The 25,516-nt window shown below is 40.4% G+C and overlaps 3 protein-coding genes across 3 annotated transcripts; 1 reads left to right on the top strand and 2 right to left on the bottom strand.

Moving 5' to 3' along the window:
* Positions 1–7,516: 7,516 nt before the first annotated feature.
* Positions 7,517–8,641, bottom strand: LOC115927894. The gene has a single exon (XM_030994204.1). It carries the CDS (start codon positions 8,639–8,641, stop codon positions 7,517–7,519), a length of 1,125 nt encoding a protein of 374 aa, XP_030850064.1.
* A 1,946-nt stretch (positions 8,642–10,587) lies between these two features.
* Positions 10,588–11,712, bottom strand: LOC115927893. Its single transcript, XM_030994203.1, has one exon. The coding sequence runs from the start codon at positions 11,710–11,712 to the stop codon at positions 10,588–10,590; it is 1,125 nt and encodes a 374-aa protein (XP_030850063.1).
* A 9,096-nt stretch (positions 11,713–20,808) lies between these two features.
* Positions 20,809–21,936, top strand: LOC115927892. Its single transcript, XM_030994201.1, has one exon. The coding sequence runs from the start codon at positions 20,809–20,811 to the stop codon at positions 21,934–21,936; it is 1,128 nt and encodes a 375-aa protein (XP_030850061.1).
* The last annotated feature ends 3,580 nt before the right edge of the window (positions 21,937–25,516 follow it).

Here is a 25,516-nt window from a genome sequence, read left to right as displayed (position 1 = left end):
CTATTAAGTACGAGGAGTGCCCCATTTTAACCTCTGGTAATTGCCCTTTTTACTTTGCATGTTCTCTTTTTCTTTTCTAATAAGTGTCCTTTTCCCTTTGGAAATGTGCCCCCTTTTCCTTTCCCCATAAAATGTGCTCCTACTTTTTTAAAGCGATTAACAACAATTTTTCTTGAATTTCACCATTAGCTGGCTCGCTATGCTCGCTCGCATTGAGTTGATATAATTATGTTTTTTATGAAAAGTCTTTTCAGTCTTTCATCGGGATTGCCTTTTCCTCTTTAAAGCATGCATTGTTTTGTACTGCGACCTTACAAATCTCAAAGTACCATCACACCCAACTGCAAAGTACATGCATGTATGATGCTTATTAAGCAGTATCTTGGACCATGTAAAAAGAGAAACGAACATTGTAATCATCCCTGATAATGTAATAAAAATGTAGGGGTATATACCAATGTATAAAAATTGTATTTTTTCGGTTTGAGGTCTCCCTTTAAAGGTGCCCCTATTTCCCAGAAAGTGCCCTTTTTTGTTGGTGCCCCCCCCCCCTTCTTTGAAAGACGCTCCGCCACCACTGGACTGCTGAAACCGCTTTATCTGATCATAAACACTTTAGCCCCGCCCCCGCTCCCCCTCCCCTCCCTTACTTTGAAAAAACGTAGCGCAGGCCCTGCATAGGCATTTTATCCAATCATGAATAAACGATTCGGTTGTTTGCAATGAGCACACTAATTTTCACTGACAACTTTCCATTTTACATAGGTTTTATCTGAATGGTAAAAAACTATGGAGTGCTTTAAAACTGAATTGTTTCACTTTATTGTTTTTAATACTTTGAACGTAATATCTTTGTCCAGTCAAAGGCGATAGGAAGGTTAAATTGTTTTTCCTAATGTCCTTATACAATAATATTGGAATACTTTTCTTGAATTCACACAATAAACTATAATAATATTTTGACTTCATTGTTGACAATCTAATAGCATCACTAAACATCATTTATTTGATTATTATATTTACATTATTGTATACTTTTTTTGTCAATGTAAAGTGAATGTTCATGAATTATGTATTTAAATCCTCGTAATGGTCTTTCTGTTGCTTATTGCATTTATAATCATTCAATAAATCCTTCCAGTGTTTTAATGTTGTTAAATTGTGGAATTTTCTAATAAAGTACCAATGAAAAGGGAAATATTAGAAAGAATAATCTAAAACAAAGATGAGAATTTCTTTAGTGCTTAATTGTAAATATAAGTCTTATGTAGCGCCTTTCATTTCTAAGATCAAAAGATCTTAACATCGTTCTCATATGTTTGTTGACATTTAAAAAAAAACTACACGCTTTTGTTCTGAATCAACTCTGAGATATTCGACTTTGACCTATTGATTACCAATTTCAATGTCATTTCTCAAGTCTAAACTTTTATCGTAACCTTTTTAATCATAAATGATCATCATCATGATCATAACCAATGGTGTATCTAAAATTGAGAGTCGGGAGTCCCGTTTTTAGTTTTTCATATTTTATTGATCATTTTCATTTCAAATGAAACATCACTTTCAGTGGCGGATGATCCAGGGGACGGCCTTGTTGAAAGGTCCTAAATTGTTAAAAACTTAAAAGTGTCCGGGGGGGGGGGTTCCGCCCCTGGATCACCGACAACCCAACAGTGGCCATAATTAATGGCGGGCACTGGACCTAAATCGTAAAGAAAGAAGTAGTTCACCTGCACCTATCCAAGACGAATTTTTATTTTTAAAATCCTTATGAGACAGATATTGGCGTACGCAGGATTTTTTTCAAGGGGGGGGGGGTGGTTAAAATCGGGCCAAAAATTTCGCAACGACTCAGCCAGCCGCTGAACAAGCGGGGGGGGGGGGGGGGGGTAAGAGGACACTTTTTTCTTCTTTTTTTTTGGTCCCAAAAAATCGCAACGACTCAGCCAGCCGCTAAATAAGCGGGGGGGGGGGGGGGGGGGGGGGGGGGGGGGGGGGGGGGGGGGGGGGAGGGGTAAGAGGACATCTTTTTTTTTGGTCTCGAAATTTGAAAATTTGACATTTTGTTCCGTTGGGGGGGGTAAGGTCACCTTTTGGGGTCAGCTATTGGCATAATTATTATTATTTTTTTTTATTAATTTTTTTTTTTTAATTTTTAAAAAATTGAAAGGGGGGGGGGGGGGTTCCCAAAAAACATACATAAAACATACACATAAAAAACTCAAGGGGGGGTTTAACCCCAACCCCCCCCCCCCACCATGCGTACGCGCCTGTATATATATATATATATATAGTGTGTTTTTTGTGTGTTTTGTGTGTGTGAGAGAGAACTGGTTTCCAAAGAAATAAGCAATAGGGGCATAGCAAATTCACAAGGCGCAGATTAAATACAGTTTATATCAATCAAGATATCCAAGACAACCCTTTATTGTATACAGTTGTCTGTGTGCCTATCTTGACCCGACTCCGACAGGGCCCTGTACCAAATGGGCCCTCATAAGAAGTGGGAATTTGGACCCCACCCGAGAGAAGGGGAGGGGCGCTTCGCTCATACGGTTTACTTCCGAATATAATGAATAATGTAATTTATTTGCCTCCCTGGAAAAGGCCTCAACAGTAATCATTGGGGTTGATCGTATTGGTTTAAAGGATAACTTTTGATGCAGAAAACAAAAATCGCAGGCAACATAATTATAGACCTTACGCTATATAGGAAAAAGGGCGGGTACTGATCTAACAGTGCGTATATAATTTTATAAAAAGTATACCCAACTTTGATAGCTTATGATTTAAAAGTAATAATCAATGCGACCTTGGAATCTATTGTTGCGGGAAACAGGTTTTGGGGTTTTATGTGAGATTATGTTTGGGCCCGTTGTGTTGGGGTAGAATCACAGGGGCGCAGGGGCGAACATGGGAATTGCATCTTATCTCATTACCCCGTTCTCATGTCCTCGCTCTCACACACTCCCTCTCTTCTTTTCTTGGTAGCGAGCGGTCCGTTAGCAACAGGGGGTTGGAGATTGGCGAATCGTATACGAATAATATTTTAGTAACTCCACAAAAAAGATACCAATTGAAGGCATGGTTTGCGGTGGATTTTTATTGGAGCTCTAAAGCTTCCTTTTTATTGTGTATTGACTCGACTGTTAGTGTTACATCCATCGTTTTATATCGTTTTATACTCTACTCGTATCAATGTATACACAATTTTATATATATATACAATCAGGCGCGTACGCAGGATATTTTCAAGGGGGGGGGGGGGGTTTAACATTTATAAATCGGGCCGAAAATTTCGCAACGACTCAGCAAGCCGCTGAGTAAGCGGGGGGGGGGGGTCTCGAAATTTGAAAAATTGACATTTGCCTCCGTTGGGGGGGGGGGGTAAGGTCACCTTTTTGGGTCAGCCATGGGAATGATTTTTTTTTTTTTTTTATTATTAAAAAAAAAAAAAAAAAAAGAATCCAAAGGGGGGGGTTTAGGGGGGTGATGGGGGGGGGGGGTTACACACACAAAAAATACCAAACGGGGGGTTTAACCCCCCCCCCCCCCCTGTGTACGCGCCTGCATACAATACAAGGAGAACTAGAGTAAGCACATGACATCCAATGTTTCGGACTATTATATCTGACCCTAGCCTTGACCAAAAACACCACATAACTGTATCTACTTTGTCCAGTCCATCGCTTACACAACAGTATTCAATTCATTTGTGTTGGGAGCAGGCCCGCCCCCCCGCCCCCCCCCCCCACTCAGTGTTATTCAGGGTACGCGTATGCTTGTTCCCTCTTTTTGAAAGCACCCCCTATCTGAGGACTGCCAACATTTCCGAACCCCCCTTTCGCGGGCTTTTCGCGGGCTTTTCCTGCCTTGGAGACCCCCCTAAATACGGAAAAATGCTCAATGTACCGCTCTAAATTCGGAATAATTTCTCAGGAGTCCAAAAAGATGAGAGAAAAAAAGAAAGAAAAAAAACCTTTTAAAGAAATCTCCGAGTGAAAGTATGAAAGTCAAATACACCCCTTTTTATTACAATTCTCGGGCCGGACTTTGTCGCACGAAAAGTACCCCTTTACCGGACATTTTGGTAACACGCATGGGGTCATTCCGACCCCGGAGTGGGGGCCGGGGCATCGCCCAACGATTTTTCGAGAAGTCGAGCAGGCTGTTGAGCCCCATACAGCGATGCCTGGGCGGTGCCCTGTCGATTTCCCGTCGATATTAGGTCAAAACTGGGCGAAATCGGGGAGCTTCTCCGGGCGGCGTCCAGGCAGGGACCGACTGATGACCAACCGATTCCCGACCGATTGCCCGGCGGTTGGCCGGTGATCGGTGGGGCAAAAAATTACGCTCACTGCCCGGGGGTCGCCGCCCGGTCACCGACCTAATCGAGCTTTAGCCGTCGAGCGACATAGGTCAAAAATAGAAGCTGCGAGGTCAAAGGCTGCCTACCGTTTTTTAACTCGCCGCCCAGTGACCCACTGATCTCCCAGCGACGACCGGGCATCGACTGGGCGGCGACCGCTCGGCAGCCTTTGATCTAGCGGGTTCGATTTTTGACCTAAATCGCTCGACGGCGAACGCTCGATTAAGTAGGTGCCCGGGCGGCGAGTGAAAAGTGAGCAGGCGCCGCCGAATTTTAACTCCGCGCTAAACCTTCAGCGGCGACCGAGCGATGCCCTAAAAACAAGCGGTGTCAGGGCGGCGGCCCTCGGTGCCCGTGCGAAATTGGCTAAAAACTCGCCACCCGGCCGCGGCGGCCGCCGAGCAGGCTACTTTTGTGGGTTGTGACCACAGCGCTCCAGTATTTCAAGAGATTAATTCCTGTCAGGTATAAGGTGTCATTAGACAAAATATTAGTTACTCTTCGGTTAACAAACTGCTATCCCTAAGGGCCCTACACAATAGAAACAAAAACTTATATAAAATATTTACAGACTTAAAAAGGTATAGATTAACACATAATATAACACGAGAAACAAAGATTGTGAAAAAAGAGAACCGTGGGAGTGTGTGTGTGTGTGTGTGTGTGTGTGTGAGAGAGAGAGAGAGAGAGATGTACATGAGTGATCTTTTACTCGGTAATGTTTCTGAATAACACAGAAACAGTTATACACACAAATGCTTTAAAACATTTGAGTTAAGGGACTAAGGTCTGTTCGGCATTCCATTGTTTCTATTCTAAGTACTGAAAAGTTCGTTTCCAATCTCGTAAAACAAAAACACCCATTTTCTTGAAGGGAGGCAGTGTGTTCTTAAAATCTTGTTTCGAGTATCGGGGTTTTGAAAAAGTTGGCATAAGTAAATTTATTGTAAAGCCTGAAATAAATACGGTTTGTGGGTTCTTGGTTGCGCTCTTAGAATCATTCTTGCTAGCCTATTTTTTGTTTTATTTACCAGTCCATCTAAAATTCAATCCGACCAGTTTGACAATAGTCTGATAATGGCATTACGAACATGTACATAGTAACTTAAACATAATATTTGGAATACATGGCATTGCAAATCTTCTAAGAAAAACAATTCTCTTTGATATTTTCTTTGCCATTAAGTCAACATGGTACATATTTGCCAAATTTTCGTCTAGAAAGACACCTAAATATTTAAATTATTTTATCCTTTCAATTTACTTGTCATTATAGTTAGGTGTAGGTTAGTGAAGGCATAAGACGTTGACTCGTACTAAATATCATGAACTGAGTTTTTTTTACATTGGGTGTAAAATTGAAGTCTTTCAACAATAAATAGATAACATTAATACCACATTGCATGTTGCTTTTTTGAATAAAATATTTACATCATCAGCGTACATGTTTATTTTCGGGTGAGTTGGGTGGTTGATAGCGGTAACGTATACATGGTAAACATTATTGTTACTACTCAAATTGAGAGAAATCGGTAACTATTTTCAAAATCTATTCTCAATACTAAGGAAATCGCTAAGATGGACAATTGGAAAGATTATTCAAGAAAATTAGATGAGATTATTTCATAATCATTAACACGGTTATCATTTGCCAGTCTAATTCAGTATTTTTTGTCTAGATTATTAGATTTATTCCGATTAACTTCAATGTAGTTCAAAGATTCTATGTCCCTTTTGCAGCCAACATCAAATTATGTAGAACTTTGCAGGAATTATAAATATGTCATGTATGTCCTATCTGTGAAATTTAAACGTTAGCAGTGTCCTAATATATCATATTATGCAAGGAAACCCGTTTACTTGCTAGACTTCACTGTCAGACAATATTGAGTGACTGACTGGCTTTTTTTTTTCTTCTTTGGTAATAACATATATAAAATGAGCTGTAAAGGGTACATTAGCATTTGTCTAATGAATAACCCACTTCTTGTAATGGCCAGAATTAAACTGAGTGAATCTGAGGAGGCGCGATAGATCAGTCGGTAGAGCAGTGGTCTCGTAATCCGGTGACCCGGGTTCGAAACCAAGGCGATGCGCTAGCGCCCTTTGGTAAGGCATTAATCCTCATTACCAGGTCCCTCGGAGATGACCTAAAGCCGTCGGCCGTCTGGTTGCTTACTTACGAGCATTTATGCTTTCTTAGCAGTTAGGTAAAATAACCACCGCCACCAATCTTTGCGTAGCATAAAATGTACGACCATTAGGTACAATGGTCTGAAAATCAGACTATCACTTACTGGCTCTATAGTTCTTAAGTCGATTCGACAACTAATAGTCGTTATTTTCCCACCTAAAGACATTTTCGAGCTCCCCCCCCCCTTTTTTTTTTTTAAGGGAAGTTCTTAATTAGTATTATCTTTCAAATGTCGTTTGAACCTTTTCATTTTTTGGGCCTGCCTTTTAAACGGCGCAATGTTGAATCATTTCTTCATATAAATATGTATGAAGATAGCTAAGTTTTATAGAAAGCCGAAACAAGCCATATATCAAAACGAAAATCGATGTTATGTTTATTATAATTTTTGTCATATTTTGTATTATATTTCTGATGTTTGTAAACTATGTCTGAGCAATTTATTTACATGTGAGCATCAAACATATTTGTAAAACTTATATTGGACAAACAATACACGATTTGTACTGAAATGAAAATCTTTAAACTGTTTCCTCTCTTTTTATTATGTTCTTTCTCTGCTTGTACGAAAATATTGAGATATCGTATTTTCATGTTATCCTACATCGCCAACAAGAAATTGTTGACACCTATTACACAAAAATTGGAACGATACACCAGTTTCCCTCTAGGTTTCTTACCCTCTTCACCGATCCATATTACCCTCTGATCCCTCTGAACAAAGTGTTTTTATGGAACACGTACAGTCACCAGCCATATATAGTTTGGTTAGTTTTTTTTTTCTAGAACACAATTTCTTTTACTCGCGTATAGTTTTATTAATTGATTTTCCTTAACATTTGATAAGAATAATGAAATCAAGCGAATTTCGAAATATTTTCAACAAATCTGAACTCATTAAATAATAATGAAACATTTTGTAATTTATAATATATTTTCTGTATTCAGTACTAGGGCTTAAACAATTGAACGCATTCTCCTCGAAACTTGTTATTAGCAATGAGATAGATGAAAACATTGATGAACTGGTTGATGAAACGCACGTTGTTAAGAACAGTAAGGATGGCGACACCTTTAGGGATGGTCTGAGACAAGCGAAACTTCTGATCGGTTGTCATGAGCTGAATGGCCAACGCTGGGAACCACAAGATGAAAAAGATAACAGTCATGATGACAAGCATCCTGGTTGTCTTGTGGTCCGCCTGTTGCTTCTTTCGCGTTGTACGCTTCTTGTACGGCTCTTCAGAACCACTGCATGGAGGTTTCTTAAGGTCGATTGAAACGTGGACGTCACCTAAACCAGAGGCATCATTTGCTTTTGTATCAGCATTACCGCTGACATCGTCGCCAGGGGTAGGTGCACTTGATAGTTGGACAGAGGGCTGGCGGTCGGTAGGGGTAGATATGTTGGAGGTGGACTTAGTATTCGAGACGGCAGCTGATATCGAGGAGATGCACCCTTCAGCATTACTGGCTCCTAGGCTATTTGTCATCCTCTCTCGAAGAGCCTGGTGGTGACGAATCACGCGGTAGATCTTCACGTACAGCAGAATGATGACAGACAACGAAGCGCCAGCCAGGACAGAAGGGAGCGCAACGTATATCTTACGAAGCAGAGGATCATCCCCGAAGGGATCGCAGGCAGCGATGCCTTGCCTTTGAGCTGGTTTAGTATGAAATGCGATCGGCAGGTGAATCAAGATCGAGAGCACAAGGGATGCGGCTGACACTGTCCAAGCTAGTGGTGACGAAAACCGGCTTGAAAACGGACGGCAGACCGCGAAATAACGACACACAGCTATGAATAAAGTTATAAACAGACCTGCAGTAAAGATACCTTTCTTTAAGATGGTTTCGACGACGCACATCCAACGAATAGTCTTGGGTGACGCACTGCCTTCGATCAAAAGCAAGCATAGAAAAAGGTCGAGGATGGCAAGGGCGATCACCGCAACATCAGTTGGGTTTTTATTTTGTCTACGACTGAAGACGAATACAATGCAAATGTTACCCGGAATGCCGATTGCACCGGCACAAGAGGCGACTGCGATATTTGTCAGTTGGAAAGCATTCATCCTGAATTGAGGCCGGGGTTGAAAAAGGAGACTTGGGGATTTCTTTTTGTTAAGAAATATTTATATCAGAAACCAGTACTGTTGGGGACGAAACGTTTCACTCTTTCTTTCGCATTTGGTTTGAAGAGAGGACATATTCACATGGTTACTAGCATAATAGTTTTATAAACATTTGATTATGCTGTCACAAGATTGTTCATGCCAGATGCCTCCTCTGAGCACTATCAATAATTGTAGATTTATACAGTGAGGGACATTCACGATGGGCTTTGATAACAACAACGCGTCTTGCTCTAACATAATTCGAACGTTCTGTGGTGCTTGAGTGGCAAAGCAAGCTATTTTAAATCATTTTCTTTTAACATTTTTTTTTGTTGAATTATTAGTTTTGTTTCGTTAAATTATTTTACGAGGTAAAAAAATTACATTGACACTTCAGAATTGATAACCGTAAGGAAATAATCAGTCAGTGAAAAGAGAAGAAATCCTGATTGACAAAAGTGAGTTGACAGCACCCGACTAATAATTGTCGGAATTAGATTTTTTTTTTTTTTTTTTAAACCATACAGCAGGTTCCTCGGGGTAAAATGAATATTAAAATTGTTAAAACACGATCACAAAGACTTTCAAAAATCTAAAGAAATTACAAAAGCATGACGTACCAACAAGGCGTATCAACACATCACGTATTCTCAATATCATTCATATAGGCAAGACAATGGGGTATTGCCCTTGAAATTTCTTCGAAGTCGTTGTTATCGTGAGCCCTATTACCGCGTAGTGTCCAACTATGTCGAGCTGATTAATTTACATTCATTCTTCATATTCGCGAAAGAGTAACAGTATTCATAATTATTATGATATCGAAAGATAAACAATAGATAGACATAGATTGACAGATGGCAACCATTCTGGACTGGTGCTTCATCAGTGGCGTAGCAAGAGTCAAACCATTAAGGGGGCACGGACATCATCGCCGGGGGGGGGGGGGTTGTCTCATTCGGAAAATAATATGCTAATAGCGCTTTTACAGTTAAATACTCTGATTTCAACCGTTTGTGGTCAAATCGCATCGCGAGTGAAAAAAAGTAATACCAATAGTTTGGAATTACGTCAATTTTATTTAGAAACAGCATCGATACCGCATACATGTCTTATCCTTAGACACTGGTTTATGCATTCTGATTGTGCTTTTTTTGTACGTACAGTTAGCAGCCAATTTGATTATTTTTTTAAATTAATGAAACAACTTTATTTCGTTTGTAGGTTTATGCACCCATTTCAACCCTTTACTTTAAAGCATATACAGTACAATAATGCCAGAATGAGACACTGTGTTTGACTGTGTTATTTTTTTTTTTACTTTGTTACACATTATTTACACACGCTTGTTTCTTTAGATCCTCTTCAGATGCCCATTTTATTTCTTACTTTCCAACTTTCTTCATATTTGCTAGTAGATCTGTACATTTTTATATCCGATATTATCATTATTACGTTTTATATATCCATTTCTGTTATTTGTTTTAAAATGTAAACGCTCAAAATTTAAATATTACGAGCAAAGGGAATGAAACGCTTTGTTCATTCTCATTTTCTTTCTTTTTCTCCTTTCCCGCTCATCCATGTATGTAAATTCGATTTAGTTTATGTATGATGTGCAAATTATTAAAGTTTCCATTATTAGTATTGTTATTCTTTCTTTGAACTAAATTTAGATTCTTTTCCATATTGATATATTTGTAATTTTTCTTTATATCTTTGAACATTTAAACTTTGTGATCTTTGTTTGTATCAGTCACCCGGCTGTTTTAACAAGGAATTTAGATTCAATATAATGAAGGAATGAATGAATAATATCAAGCGAAATTTCGAAATATTTTCAATAACTCTGAATTCATATAATGAAACATTTTGTAAGTTTACGATATTTTCTATAATCATTGCTAGGACTTAAAAAACTGTACGCATTCTCCTCGGAACTTTTTATTAGCGATGAGATAGATGAAAACATTGATGAACTGGTTGATAAAGCGCACGTTGTTAAGAACAGCAAGGATTGCGACGCCTTTAGGGATGGTCTGAGACAAGCGGAACTTCTGATCGGTTGTCATGAGCTGAATGGCCAACGCTGGGAACCACAAGATGAAAAAGATAATAGTCATGATGACGAGCATCTTGGTTGTCTTGTGGTCCGCCTGTTGCTTCTTTCGTGTTGAACGCTTCTTGTGCGGCTCTTCAGTACCACTGCATCGAGGCTTCTTGTGGTTGATTGAAACGTTGACGTCACCTAAACCAGAGGCATCATTTGCTTTTGTGTCAGCATTACTGCTGACATCGTCGCCAGGGGTAGGTGCACTTGATGATTGAACCGAGGGCTGGCGGTCAGTAGAAGTAGAAATGATTGAGGTCGACTTAGTCTTCGAGACGGTAGCTGATATCGAGGAGATGCGCCCTTCAGCATCACTGGCTCCTAGGCCTTTTGTCATCCTCTCTCGAAGAGCCTGGTGGTGACGAATCACGCGGTAGATCTTCACGTACAGCACGATGATGATAGCCAACGAAGCGCCAAACATGACAGAAGGGAGCGCAACGTATATCTTACGAAGCAGAGGATCATCCCCGAAGGCGTTGCAGATAGCGATGCCTTGCCTTTGCTGTGGTCTAGTATGGAATGCGATCGGCAGGTGAATCAAGATGGAGAGCACAACAGATGCCGCTGACACTGTCCAAGCTAGTGGCGACGAAAACCGGCTTGAAAACGGACGACAGACCGCAAAATAACGACACACAGCTATGAATAAAGTTATAAACAGACCTGCAGTAAAGATGCCTTTGTTTAAGATGGTTTCGACGACGCACAGCCAACGAACAGTTTTGGATGTCGCACTTCCTTCAATCAAAAGCAAGCATAGAAAGAGGTCGAGGAGGGCAAGGGCGATCACCGCAACATCAGTTGGGTTTTTATTTTTTCTTCGACTGAAGACGAATACAATGAAAATGTTACCCGGAATGCCGATTGCACCGGCACAGGAGGCGACTGCGATATTTGTCAGTTGGAAAGCATTCATCCTGAATCGAGGCCGGGGTAGAAAAAGGAGACTTGGGAATGTGTAATTGTTAAGAAATAGTTATATCAGAAGCCAGTACTGTCGGAGACGAAACTTTTCACTCTTTCTTTCGCATTTGGTTTGAAGAGAGGTCATATTCACATGGTAACTTGCATAATAGTTTCGTAAACATTTGATTACTGCTGACAAGATTGTTCATGCTAGATGCCTCCTCTGAGCACTATTAATAAGTGTAGATTCATACAGCGAGGGACATTTAAAACTCGTTGAATCAATAAAGCTGTTGAATGTATTCGTGATTCACGATAGGTTTTCTTTTAAAACAACGCGTCTTGCTCGTACAAAATTCGAATGTGGGCTGGTGCGGCAAAGCAAGATATTTTAAATCATTTTCTTTCAACATGTTGTTTTTGTAATGTTAGTTTTATTTCGTTAAATTAATTTACGAGGTAAAACAAATTAAAATGACGCTTCAGAATTGCTGTTTGATAACCCTAAGGAAGGAATCAGTCAGGCATAAAAGAAGAAGAAATCCGGATCAGTGACAAAAGTGATTTGATAGCACCCGACTTATAATTGTCGGAATTATATATTTTCTCTCAAACCATACATCATACTCCTCGGGGTAAATTTGAATAATATGGTTGTAAAAACACGATCACAAAGACTTTCAAAAACCTAAAGAAATTACAAAAGTACGATGTGCCAACAACGCAATGAAACATTACGTAATCCCAAATGGTTCATATAGGCAAGACAATAGGGTATTGCCATTGATATGTCTTCGATGTCGTTGTGATTGTGAGCCCAATTACCGTGTAATGTCCAAAATTGGCGAGCTGATTAAATTACATCCATTCTTTATATTTGCGAAAGAGTAACAATATTAATGATAATTAATATGATATTGAAAGATAAACAATAGATAGACATAGATTGACAGATGGCAACCATTCTGGTGCTTGATCAGTAGCGTAGGGCGAGACAAACCATTAAGCGATGCACCCATAATATTTGGCAGGGAGGTGCCCGAATACATATTGTGTGGTTTCTTTTACATCAAACTTAAATTTTTACCTTATTAAACTTTTTTCCTCACTCGCTTCACTATCTCGCAAAATTTAAAAACAGGATGATTCCGGGCAAGAAAAAATCTGAATATATAATTTTGTTTCTTATTATTTTGCTCCCTCACTAACTTGACGAGCGACATAATGATGTCAAATGAATTTTCTGTGATTGCTGAATTTGGTGACTTGGGTGCCAAGAAACTTTTTATTTCTCAAAATGGTCCCGTGAGTAATAGAGGTTCCTCAACGCTGGATTACTCTCTCTCTCTCTCTCTCTCTCTCTCTCTCTCTCTTTGTCATTTTCCTCTTATTTATCGGTCAGTCGAGGGGGCGCACGAACCCCTGTGTCCCTGAATGTACGCCGTTTTGCTTGATGAGCCCCGGGGCTAGAAACAGTCATTCATCGCAGAATATTATCCTGCCTGTCAAAAGTAAGGATGATTCAAGATAACTACAAATTAATCATGATAATTAGAACGGAAACCATGCATTATAATCATTTACCTCGGGGTACGACTTGAGCTTACAAACCAGGGTCATGCTTATTAAAGCTTGATATCAATAACACGTTACAAGAGGTGGCGCGTGCGTAGTCGAGGAATTTGAATAAAAGACTGGAAATGCATGCAAGAATCCGAGCCCCTGCGTGGCACTTATAATATCCCTTGCAGTGGCGGGGAAACAAGGGGCGCCCCCTATCGAGTGGTGACAAAGAAAGAAAAGGTGAGAAGAGACAGATAGGGGAAGGGAGGGGGAAGGAAATAGAAGAAACCTTGACTACACGCTCCCCCAATTAAATAGCCTTGTAAATTCGCATTTTATTTTACCAGTAAGACCGGTGTGCCCCCCCCCCCCAGTCGTTCCAGGGTCCCTTCAGTAGGTGGACCTCACGCTACACTCTAATGTTAACCTATGGCATCTGCTACTCTGAACTCTAAATGTTAGTGTTCTGAAATTTGCATTACTTTGTAGGGGCTAGACACAATTGTATCATACATGTACATCTGACAGGGGCGATATGTATAGCTAGAGTAATTTATTAAATCCACTGGTTTGAACACTTGCGCAGTTGGCTAGAGTTCATCTCCCTAAACATAGAACCGGAAGATTTCAATGTGACATTCGATACTCTGGGCCAAAATATTTTGGAACACCTTACCATCTATCCTACAGAAGTCGCTCTCCTTGCAGACGTTTTCCCGTAAGGCACAAATGTATTTAATTGCTCGATATTGATACCTTCTTTTGTACTATTTACACGCCTCAGCTGTTGCTAGTACCATCTGTATATTCCACAGGACAATGCTGTTGGATGAAGCTGTTTTTTATGATTTTGCTTGATTTTAATGATATGTACCCGCTGTCTATTTTTAGAATTGTAGTACTTCGTTATTTGTATGATGTAATTGCAGACACATGCACAGCCTAATTGAGTTAACTTTCTCTCTATAAGTGAACATGCCTTCCTATACTTAATTCTCTCCTCATTTTTTTTCTCTCTTCCATTTACTAATTTTTCTTTCCTATCAACGTTCTGTTATATAAAATGTAATTTTCATAATAATATATAAAATGTTCTCTCGGTAACTGTGTTAACTTATTATAGGCGTTCCCAACTCAAGCTATGCTTTCCGGGTTTTCGCCTCCTTCCGTATCTGAATTATTTACTGTATACTCTGTGTTGAAATCATTGTTACATATATCATTTATATATACATTGTGCTTCATATTGTACTGTTGAGAAGGAAATAAATGTTAATAAATACAAATACAATACATAATTCCAGGGAATAGTGCAATTACATCTGCTGCTATTTCTTTTTTTAAATCTATTTTTATTCTGGTAGGGTCTGGCTTACTTTCATATCTAGTTGCTTTTTTCAGATATAAAGTAACACTTCTTCCATACCATTAACTTGCACCTTAATTGTATGTTCCACAAATTTCTCATGTTACATGGTTGTGTTAGAAATGAATATTCGTACTTGCACAATATCATACATAAATTGTATAGTACCTATCTTAAAAGAAAGAATTTATATTTTGTAAATGTATAAAGTATGTTGTTTTTCCCCTTATTTTTATAAGGCCTGATGAGAGGTTTGAGGATGAGGGCAGATGTCTGGGCCTGCCATGCGACCATAGAATGCGTCAAGAACCACGATCTTCTGTCCTGATGGACAACCGATGTGAAGCATATTACTCCATCTCTGGCTACTTGTAGGTACCTACACAGGGATCACTGAAGATATTGAATACAGATCTAGAAGAGCAAGATCCCAAATTCATGTACAGCAGATTTGCTGAACATCACCCTAGCACTCGTCAAGTGCCATGAACACATGTGCCCAGTTGTATCTAAATTTGCGAGCGAGCGAAGCGAGCGAGTAAAAAACGAATTAATTAATTGTGCGGGGACCTCGCTGCCGAATACAAGAATAGAAAAAACATTTTATGTGCGGTCACCTCGATGCTATTCTCTAGAATTATCCTGTTTCTAAATGTTGCTAGCGAGTGAAGCAAACGAGCATGTTTAAAATGTCATTTCGATATCAAATATATTCATATTATATTATGTAATATAAATATTACATTCACTTACAGTAGAAAGTTATAACGGATATTTCACTCCGGTAACATTTATATCAGAAGCTGCAGTCTCAATTACTGTAGAATTAGAATTATTCCGGTATATAGCAACATTTGAAAAATGATGATTAAAGTGGTTAGTAATGATCTGGCATTGACTAGGTGGAGGGTGAGAAGATGACGTTTTCTTAGGTATCAAAGGTTGAGTGACATCCGAATATCAGTTGATTCCTGTTGATGTGCAGGGCTGCATACAACCCATATTTTGTTATTCAAACATCTAAATATATTTCATAGATTTTTAAATATTTGTTAAAATCATTTTCTCAGGCCTGCTTAGCTCCACCCTGAAAAATGCTCCAGATCTCATTCATCTTATATGGCATCATCTATCAATCATTAGTGAGCTAACAAGATAAAGTGGTATGTAGCTTCACCAGAGCTGACCATCTGCCTACAATAGACCATACAATACCAACAAAGGGGTTGTTATGTCAGACGTGTAGCAGCACCAGGAAAAGAAATGTATAATGTGAAGGTATTGTATGAAAGATTGAAATTCTTTTGTGAGCATGCGCTGAGCTAGGGAAAGTTACATACCATTGTCTCTTAAATGATTGACAGATGATGTCACAAGATGAAAGAGATCTGGAGAATTTTTTTTATGGAGGGTGCATACTCACCTATGATTGCCTATCAAGACAAAATGTAAAATTCTCTACTTGTACATCGATCACATTTTCCATGCCTCAACATTACCGCTGTAGCTAGCTAGGTTTTCTTTTTCACGGTCTCGGACTGATTTCCTACAACAATTTTTCTTTTCTTTTTATTAACTCGTCATGACGCTGTAATAAAATAAAAATCATTATTAATAACAGCAATTACGCCCAAAATTACCGGGCTAATACGCCTTATTACGGCGTAAGTATGCCCTAATTGCCGGCGTAAGTACGCCCTATTTCGGCGTTATTACGTCGTGAGACTTTAATCCTTCAAATCAGTGAGTGTCAGTGGCGCAGCATGAGGTCCACCCACTGAAGGGGCACTGGAACGACTGGGTGGGTGTGAATTTACAAGACTACTGAATAGGGCGAGCGTGTGGAAGGCTTCTTCTAGCTTTTCTCTTATTTCCTTAACCCCTCCCTTTTTCTCCGTTTCTCTCTTTCTCTCTCTCTCTCTCTCTCTCTCTTTCTCTCTCTCGTCTTACATTTCTTTCTTTTTCTTTCTTTTTCACCACTTCAAAGGGCCACGCCCCTGTATTCCCGCCACTGCAAAGGCTATTATAATTAGTGCCTCTTATAGGCTGGAATCAATTACAATTGCATGCATCTCAAGTCTATAATTCTAAGTCCTCGACAACGCACGCCACCTCTTAAATCTGAAAATGACTGGACTAACCTGGACCCTACGATTTCATAAGCTTATTATAACAGCCATTGTAACTTGTTATTGATATCAAGTTTTAATAAACATGGCCATGGTTTATAAGCTCGAGTTTTTACACGAGGCAGATTATTATAGTGCATGGTTTTCCGTTCTAATTACCATGATTACATTGTAGTTATCTTGAATCATCCTTGCTTTTGACAGACAGGATATATTATGCTTTGAATTACTATTTCTAACCCTCGGGGCTCATCAAACACACTGGCGCAGCGTCAGGGGGCCAGGGGCTTGTGCTCATTCCCCCCCCCCCCCACCCATTGACTGACCGATAAAAAAGGGAAAATTATAACAGAGAGAGAGAGAGAGAGAGTTGAAATGAAAGATAATGGAAAAGGCGAGAATAGAAGACGGCAGGACCCCTCCAACACATTTTCCTTTATCCAGTAATACAGCGTTGATTAACCTCCATTAGTCGAGGGACCTTTTTAAGAAATAAAAAGTTTCTTGGCACACCAGTGACCAAATTCAGCAATCACAGAAAATTCATTTGACATCATTTTTTCGCTCGTCAAGTTACATCTATGGCATACTGCGGGCACATTTTCGTGAGAGGGGTGATGCTTTTGCCGCTCAGCTCCTAAATTTTCCGGGAAAGCAGAGTGAGGGAGCAAATTCATTAGCTAGTGAAACGAGTGAGGAAAAATAGTTTACTAAGATAAAAATTCGATGTAAAAAAAAAACTCATATGTATTCGGGCACCTCGCTGCCAGACTATTAGGTAGGTTTCTAGGCACATCACTGCCTGAGACCATCCGGTTTCTGAAGTTGGCGAGCGTGGCAAAAATACACTTTATTATCTTTAAAATGTTACATGTATTTCTTCATCAGATTACACGAACTAATACATAGTTTTTTGGGGCACCCTGCCGTCTGCATATGAGGTGACTAAGGCCCACCCACCCCTCCCCTCATCCTCGTATACGTCTATTTGTAGTGCGACAGACAAATAAGCACAGGCGCGGATCCAGGGGGGGCCGAGCGGGCCTTGGCCCCCCCCCCCCCCGCAAAAAAAAAAAAAAAAAAAAAAAAAAAGAGAGAAAAAAGGAAAAGAAGCGAAAGGGAAAGAGGAGAGAAAGTGAAAGAAAGAAGAGGAAGAGGAAAAGAAAAGGGGGAAGAAGGAGATCGGGGGGCCGAAAGGGCTTTGCCTCCCAGGCTGTTGACCCCCCCCCCCCCCCCATAAAACAAATAAGAGAGAAGGAAGGAAAGGTAAAGGAAAAGAGGAGATACTGGCGTACTGAAAGGGGGGGGGGGCTTAGTGGAAATCAAATTCAAACGTGGTTTATTTCTAATTCCACAACGGTGATTACAAATAATGCTGAAAAGACATCATTTCCGAGATTTTTCCTCACTTTTTAGTAAATTATACGTTTGTATGTGTTTGTTGGAAAATGACAAATTCCTAAATTTGCAGAGTCAGGCAAGAAATATGATTCTTGATATTCCTACATGTCAGGGCCCGAGGTACGGCGGGGATCGGGAGCCTCGAGCTCTCCCCCCTCCCCCCCCCCCCACACTTTTGTTGAAAAAGTATATTAAAGAGAAATAAAATAGAATGAGAGCAAGAAAGAAAGAATAGTTAACTGCCAGCGTTAACAAATAATGAGGCATCAAAATATGCTCATCTGACCGTGATTAAATGCCTAAAACCCCTAAGCTTCCGTGGGCTCTGCCCCCTGGATCCCGCCAAGGGCCCTACGGCGGGCCCTTAGATGCTCATCTGACGGTAATTTAATGCCTAAAACCCCTGAATTTTGGGGGGGCTCCGCCCCCTGGACCCAACGCCAAATAGTTGCCTGCCAGTGTCACGAAATAATAAGGTATACAAAGAAAAATATGCTCATATGACCTTAATTAAACGCCTAAAACCTCCGACCTTCCGGGGCCGGCTTCGCCGCCGCCCCAGACAAGGATTAACAATCGAGAACGGTACTGCGAATCGTCTTCTTTGTCTCATAATCTTATGAAACGTGAAGCTTCCGCGCTTTGCGCGGGAGGGGGAACCTGAATTCAGACAAGGATTCAGAGGCGAAAACGGTAATACCAATCTTTTATGATTTAATAAAACGTAAAAGCTTCCGCGCTTCGCGTGGGATGGAGGGGGGGGGGACTTAATTCCGACGAGGATTATTTTCGAGAGCGGTACAACGAATCGTCTTCTTTCTCTAATGATTTATTGAAAATTAAAAGCTTCCGCGCGAACCTGAATTCAGACGAGGATTAAGAGTCGAGAACTGAACAGCAAATCGTCTTGTTTCTCTAATGATTTAATGAAACGTAAAAGCTTCCGCGCTTCGCGCGGGTGGGGGGAGAATCTAAATTCAGACGAGGATTATTTTCGAAAACAGTACAACGAATCGTCTTTTTTTCCTAATGATTTTAGGAAACTTAAAAGCTTCCGCGCTTCGCGCGGGAGGGGGGGGGATCCTGAATTCAGACGAGGATTAAGATTCGAGAACGGTACAACGAATCGCCTTCTTTCTTTTATAGTTTAATGAAACGTCAGAGCTTCCGCGCTTCGCCCAGGAGGGGGAGAGGGGGGGGGGGGAACTGAATCTAGACAAGGATTAAGAGTCGAGAACGGTACAACGAATCGTCTTCTTTCTCTAATGATTTAATGAATCGTAAATGCTTCTACGCTTCGCGCGGAAGGGGTAAACTGAATTCAGACGAGGATTAAGAGTCGAGAACTGTACAACGAATCGTTTTGTTTCTCTAATGATTTAATGAAACGTAAAAGCTTCCGCGCTTCGCGCGGGAGGGGGGGAGAATCTAAATTCAGACGAGGATTATTTTCGAAATCGGTACAACGAATCGTCTTTTTTCTCTAATGATTTAAGGAAACTTAAAAGCTTCCGGGGGGGAACCTTAATTCAGACGAGAATTTAGAGTCGAGAACTCTACAACGAATCGTCTTCTTTCTCTAATAATTTAATAAATCCTAAAATTTTCCGCGCTTCGCGCAAGAGGGGAAAAACTAAATTCAGACGAGATTTATTTTCAAGAACGGTACAACGAACCGTCTTCTTTTTCTAATAATTAAATGAAACGTCAAAGCTTCCGCGTTTCGCGGAGGAGGGAGGGGGAAATTCGCCCCTCCCTGCACCGACCCCCCCCCCCCCCGCATCACGTCACTGTTGGTCACCATTACGTACCAATATTTGGCTCGCATAATTTCAAATTTGGGCCCCCCCCCCCTAAGAAATCCTGGATCCGCGCCTGAATAAGCACAAGTAGACTGCCAGCACCGGTGTCTGAGGATTGTATGCTGTATCTATACTCTTTCTAAATAAAATTGACGTAATTCCAAACTATTAATATTATTTCCTTGTTTACTCGCGATGCACCTTGATAACGGCCGGTTAAAATCAGAGTATTTAACTGTAAAATCGCTAATAGCATATCATTTTCCGAATCAGACGACACCCCCTCCCCCCTCCCCCGCTCGTGCGATGATGTCCGTGCCACTTCGCCACTTATCAAGCACAAGGATCATTAATTTTGTTACTCTTTCGCGAATATGAAGAACGGATGTAAAATAATCAGCGCGCCATGATTGGACACTTGACGGTAATTGGGCTCTCTCTCTTGTCTGAACACAATCACAACGACTTCGAAGAAATTTCAATGCAATTACCCTATTGACAATGTAATTTGTTTACCTCGTAAAAATAAGTGATCGAAACAAAAGGACTACTTTACAACAACAAAAACATGTTGAAAGAAAATGATTTAAAATATCTCGCTTTGCCATTCCATCCCACAGAACGATCGAAATTTGTAAGAGCAAGACGCATTGTTGTTATCAAAGCCCATCGTGAATCACGAATACATTCAACAGCTTTATTGATTCAACGTGTTTTAAATGTTCCTCGCTGTATAAATCTACAATTATTTATAGAGGAGGCAACTGGCATACACAATCCTGTTAACAGCATAATCAAATGTTTATGAAACAAGTCTCTTTGTTCAACCACGACCTCAATTCAGGATGAATGCTTTCCAACTGACAAATATCGCAGTCGCCTCCTGTGCCGGTGCAATCGGCATTCCAGGTAACATTTTCATTGTATTCGTCTTCAGTCGAAGAAAAAATAAAAACCCAACTGATGTTGCGGTGATCGCCCTTGCCCTCCTCGACCTCTTTCTATGCTTGCTTTTGATTGAAGGCAGTGCGACATCCAAGACTGTTCGTTGGCTGTGCGTCGTCGAAAACATGTTAAAGGATGGCATCTCTATTGCAGGTCTGTTTATAACTTTATTCATAGCTGTGTGTCGTTATTTCGCGGTCTGCCGCCCGTTTTCAACCCGGTTTTCGTCGCCTCTAGCTTGGACAGTGTCAGCGGCATCTGTTGTTATCTCGATCTTGATTTACCTGCCGATCGCATTTCATACTAGACCAGCGAAAAATTCCCAAGGCATCGCTATCTGCAACGCCTTCGGGAATGATGATCTGCTTCGTAAGATATACGTTGCGCTCCCTTCTGTCCTGGCTGGCTCTTCGTTGTCTATCATCGTAGTGCTGTACGTGAAGATCTACAGCGTAATTCGTCACCACCAGGCTCTTCGAGAGAGGATGACAAATGGCCTAGGAGCCAGTGATGCTAAAGGGCGCATCTCCTCGATATCAGCTACCGTCTCGAAGACGAAGTCCACCGCCAACATTTCTACCCCTACTGACCGCCAGCCGTCAGTTCAATCATCAAGTGCACCTACCGCTGGCGACGATGTCAGCAGTAATGCTGATACAAAAGCAAATGATGCCTCTGGTTTAGGTGACGTCAACGTTTCAATCAACCACAAGAAGCCTCGATGCAGTGGTACTGAAGAGCCGCACAAGAAGCGTACAACAGGAAAGAAGCAACAGGCGGACCACAAGACAACCAAGATGCTCGTCATCGCGACTATTTTCTTTTTCGTCTTGTTGATCCCTGAGTTGGCCATTAAGCTCTTGACAACCGAACAGAAGTTCCGCTTGGCTCAGACCCTCCCTAAAGGCGTTGCCATCCTTACTTTTCTTTACAACCTGCACTACATCAACCAGTTCATCAATATTTTCATCTATCTCATCGCTAATAAGAAGTTTCGAGGAGAATGCGTTCAAATTTTCAAGTCCTAGTAATGATTACAGAAAATATCGTAAATTACACAAATGATTCATTTTCATTATATGAATTCATTTTTTTTGAAAATATTTCGGAATTCCGTTTGATATCATTATCATCAAATGTAAAGGTAAAAGAATCGTGAACTACAGAATAAAATAAAAACTATGAACGAGCAAAAGAAATTTTGTTCTAGAAAAAAGATACCGAGAATTACCGATGTTTTATCACAAGTTAATCACAATTCATTTCGTCTTCTTTGTGCATGGTTGATCGTCAATGAGACGGAGTTCAGTCTTTTATCAACTCTGTTTGTTGCTACAGCAGGCAGCCAGTGAAAACGAATTCGTTTAATCAAATTATGGAAATGCAAGCATTACTTTAAACAAACAGAACTTTGTTATTCCTGGCTCATTTTTTTCCTGATTGAGGTGTCATATGAAAGAGCAGAAAATGAAGTTTCTAGAAATGATACCGCCCGCCAAATTACTTTTTGGTTTCCTCTCTTCAAATTTGTTTTAATCACTCATGCGTGAAATATGATATGACATCATATGAGTTGCAGCAAATAAAAGAGAAGGATCTAAGCTTTACATTGTGATTAAGTTATGATAAAACATCGATAACTCTCGGTTTCGTATTTTCGCACTGTATATGACTGGTGAATGTAAGTGTTCCATAAAAACCCTTTGTTCAGATAAATATGGATGTATATGAGGAGGAGAAAGAAAGAAGGAATGGCTGAGAAAGAGAGCATAAAGGATAGATTAAGGTGGAGAGGGTGAGAAAGATAGAAAGAAACAGCTGTAGGATAACATGAGAATACGATATCGCAATATCCTCGTACAAGCAGGGAAAGAACAGAATATAAAGAGAGGAAACAGTTTAAAGTTGGTCATTTCATTATATCTCGTGTATTTATTTGTACAACATAAGTTTGACATGGATATTTTAGATGCTTACATGTATTATATTTCTGATGTTTGTAAACTATGACAAACATTATAATTTACATAGTATTGATTTTCATTTAGTTATATAGCTCGTTTCGGATTGCTATATAACTTAGCTGTCTTCATGCATATTTATATATCTATATAGAGAAATGATTCAACATTACGCTGTTTAAAACGCAGGTCTTAGACTGCAATGAAGTAAATCGGAATAAATCTAATAACCTGGACAAAATACTTAATTATTTTGGCAAATGATAACCGTGTTAATGATTATGAAATACTCTCACCTAATTTCCTTGAATAATCATTCCAATTCTCCATCTTGGCGATTTCCTTAGTATTGAGAATCCTTAGTAACGAAATAGTTACCGATTTCTCTCAATTTGAGTAGTAATAATGTTTATCATGTATACGTTACCGCTATCAATCACCCAACTCACCCGAAAATAAACATGTATGCTGATGATGCAAATATTTTATTCGAAGGAACCTTTAAGATATGTTGAGAAACATGCAATCCCAATAAACAAAATCACGTGAAAATCACGTCAATATTAAGGTATCGACTTGAGGAGAGTTACGTTCTTCAAACACCTGACATTTACGTAAATGTGTTAATACGTTTATACCCTTTTCACATCTACCAAATATTGCTTAACCCCGGGAAATAGGTGGGGCTAAGGGGGCTCTTAGCCCCACCAATTCCTTCCTTAGCCCCACCAATTACCCGGGGTAATTTTAGCCGGCTTTCTGTTCACATTACGTTTTGCCAAAGTGGGCTAACCCCACAAATAGTACGGGACTATCTGGCCCTGCAAAATAGCAGGGTTAGCCGGGCAATTGTGGTGCTAAGCTGCGTAGTGTGAATCCGAACCGGGCTAAGGAGAAGCGGGGCTAAGCAACAGCCAATCACAGACAGCGTGGTCGTGTGGTCGTGAATTTGCATTTATCGCGCGCTATGCATGCAGTTCACGTTACGCATGCATGCAGTTCACGTTACGCATGCGCGGTAGCAAAAGCATTAATATTCATGAGCTATCGAATAGTCCGGGGCTAAGGCGAACGTAGTGTGAATCGCGTGAAATTTCTTAACCCCGGCTAAGCACATAGTCCGGGGTTAAGAAAATAGATGTGAACAGCAAAAAAAATAGTATGGGGTTAAGGATAGTATGGGGTTAAGGATAGTCCGGGGTTAAGAAAAATAGATGTGAAAAGGGTATTAGTGCACTTATACCCTTTTCACATCTATTTTTCTTAACCCCGGACTATCCTTAACCCCATACTATCCTTAACCCCATACTATTTTTTTGCTGTTCACATCTATTTTCTTAACCCCGGACTATGTGCTTAGCCGGGGTTAAGAAATTTCACGCGATTCACACTACGTTCGCCTTAGCCCCGGACTATTCGATAGCTCATGAATATTAATGCTTTTGCTACCGCGCATGCGCCTTACGACTAAACGTGAACTGCATGCATGCGTAACGTGAACTGCATGCATAGCGCGCGATAAATGCAAATTCACGACCACACGACCACGCTGTCTGTGATTGGCTGTTGCTTAGCCCCGCTTCTCCTTAGCCCGGTTCGGATTCACACTACGCAGCTTAGCACCACAATTGCCCGGCTAACCCCGCAATTGCCCGGCTAACCCTGCTATTTTGCAGGGCCAGATAGTCCCGTACTATTTGTGGGGTTAGCCCACTTTGGCAAAACGTAATGTGAACAGAAAGCCGGCTAAAATTACCCCGGGTAATTGGTGGGGCTAAGGAAGGAATTGGTGGGGCTAAGAGCCCCCTTAGCCCCACCTATTTCCCGGGGTTAAGCAATATTTGGTAGATGTGAAAAGGGTATAGGTCACTTAAAACACGCAATTGTCACTGCAATATCACCATTATAATAGCGTGATTATCCCTACCTTGGAGACCATGGTTGGTAAACCTAATACTCCCGTGTTTGTTTGGTTATGAAATTAGTTTTAGTCAGTTTTAGTTTTAGTCAAAATATCTGCGTGAAATTCACGTGAATATTACGAGGCTGACTTGAGATGAATCATGTTTTTCATTCACGTGAAATTTACGTCGAAGAGGAAATATGTTACTATAACCCGCGTTCAACCCAATAATTACGCAAATGTTACACAATACATGAACCAAAATAATGACGTTCTCATCCCGTTTCTGAACATCGTGTTTTGGATCTTCCATAATTACGTCCAAGTGCGCCGGAAGCAGTTTGGGATTAGAGGGGGTGGGGGAGGGGATGGGGGTGGGGATGGGGGTGGGTGCAAACATCCCAGAAGAGAAAGCTAGTTGCAACTGGTCCAGTTGATGAACCAGTTAATGCCACTGGTTACCCTGGAAATTGAAATGATCCAGATGATCCAGACCAGTTAGAATTCGACTGGTCTAGCTGAGCCATTAGAACCATTTGGTAAAACTTCCAACCAGTTGAACGACAAAAACACTTCAATACTTGTACGTCTGTATTTCCAATGTAAAGGCATTGGTAATAAGTAGACTTACATAATTTAATTAATCGAAATTTGTTCATATACTTGTATTTTATTTAAATTATTTTAGTTCATAGTTCATGTTTCCCTTATTCACGTTTAATTAAATGTAATTTATACGAAGTA

This window comes from Strongylocentrotus purpuratus, unplaced genomic scaffold (genome assembly GCF_000002235.5).
Source record: "Strongylocentrotus purpuratus isolate Spur 01 unplaced genomic scaffold, Spur_5.0 spur5_scaffold_21, whole genome shotgun sequence".
Lineage (NCBI taxonomy): Eukaryota > Metazoa > Echinodermata > Echinoidea > Camarodonta > Strongylocentrotidae > Strongylocentrotus > Strongylocentrotus purpuratus.
This window is presented reverse-complemented; position numbering and strand designations above follow the sequence as displayed.

Coding starts and splice junctions, on each gene's coding strand:
- LOC115927894 (XM_030994204.1), bottom strand. CDS start 8,641: ATGAATGCTTTCCAACTGACAAATATCGCAGTCGCCTCTTGTGCCGGT.
- LOC115927893 (XM_030994203.1), bottom strand. CDS start 11,712: ATGAATGCTTTCCAACTGACAAATATCGCAGTCGCCTCCTGTGCCGGT.
- LOC115927892 (XM_030994201.1), top strand. CDS start 20,809: ATGAATGCTTTCCAACTGACAAATATCGCAGTCGCCTCCTGTGCCGGT.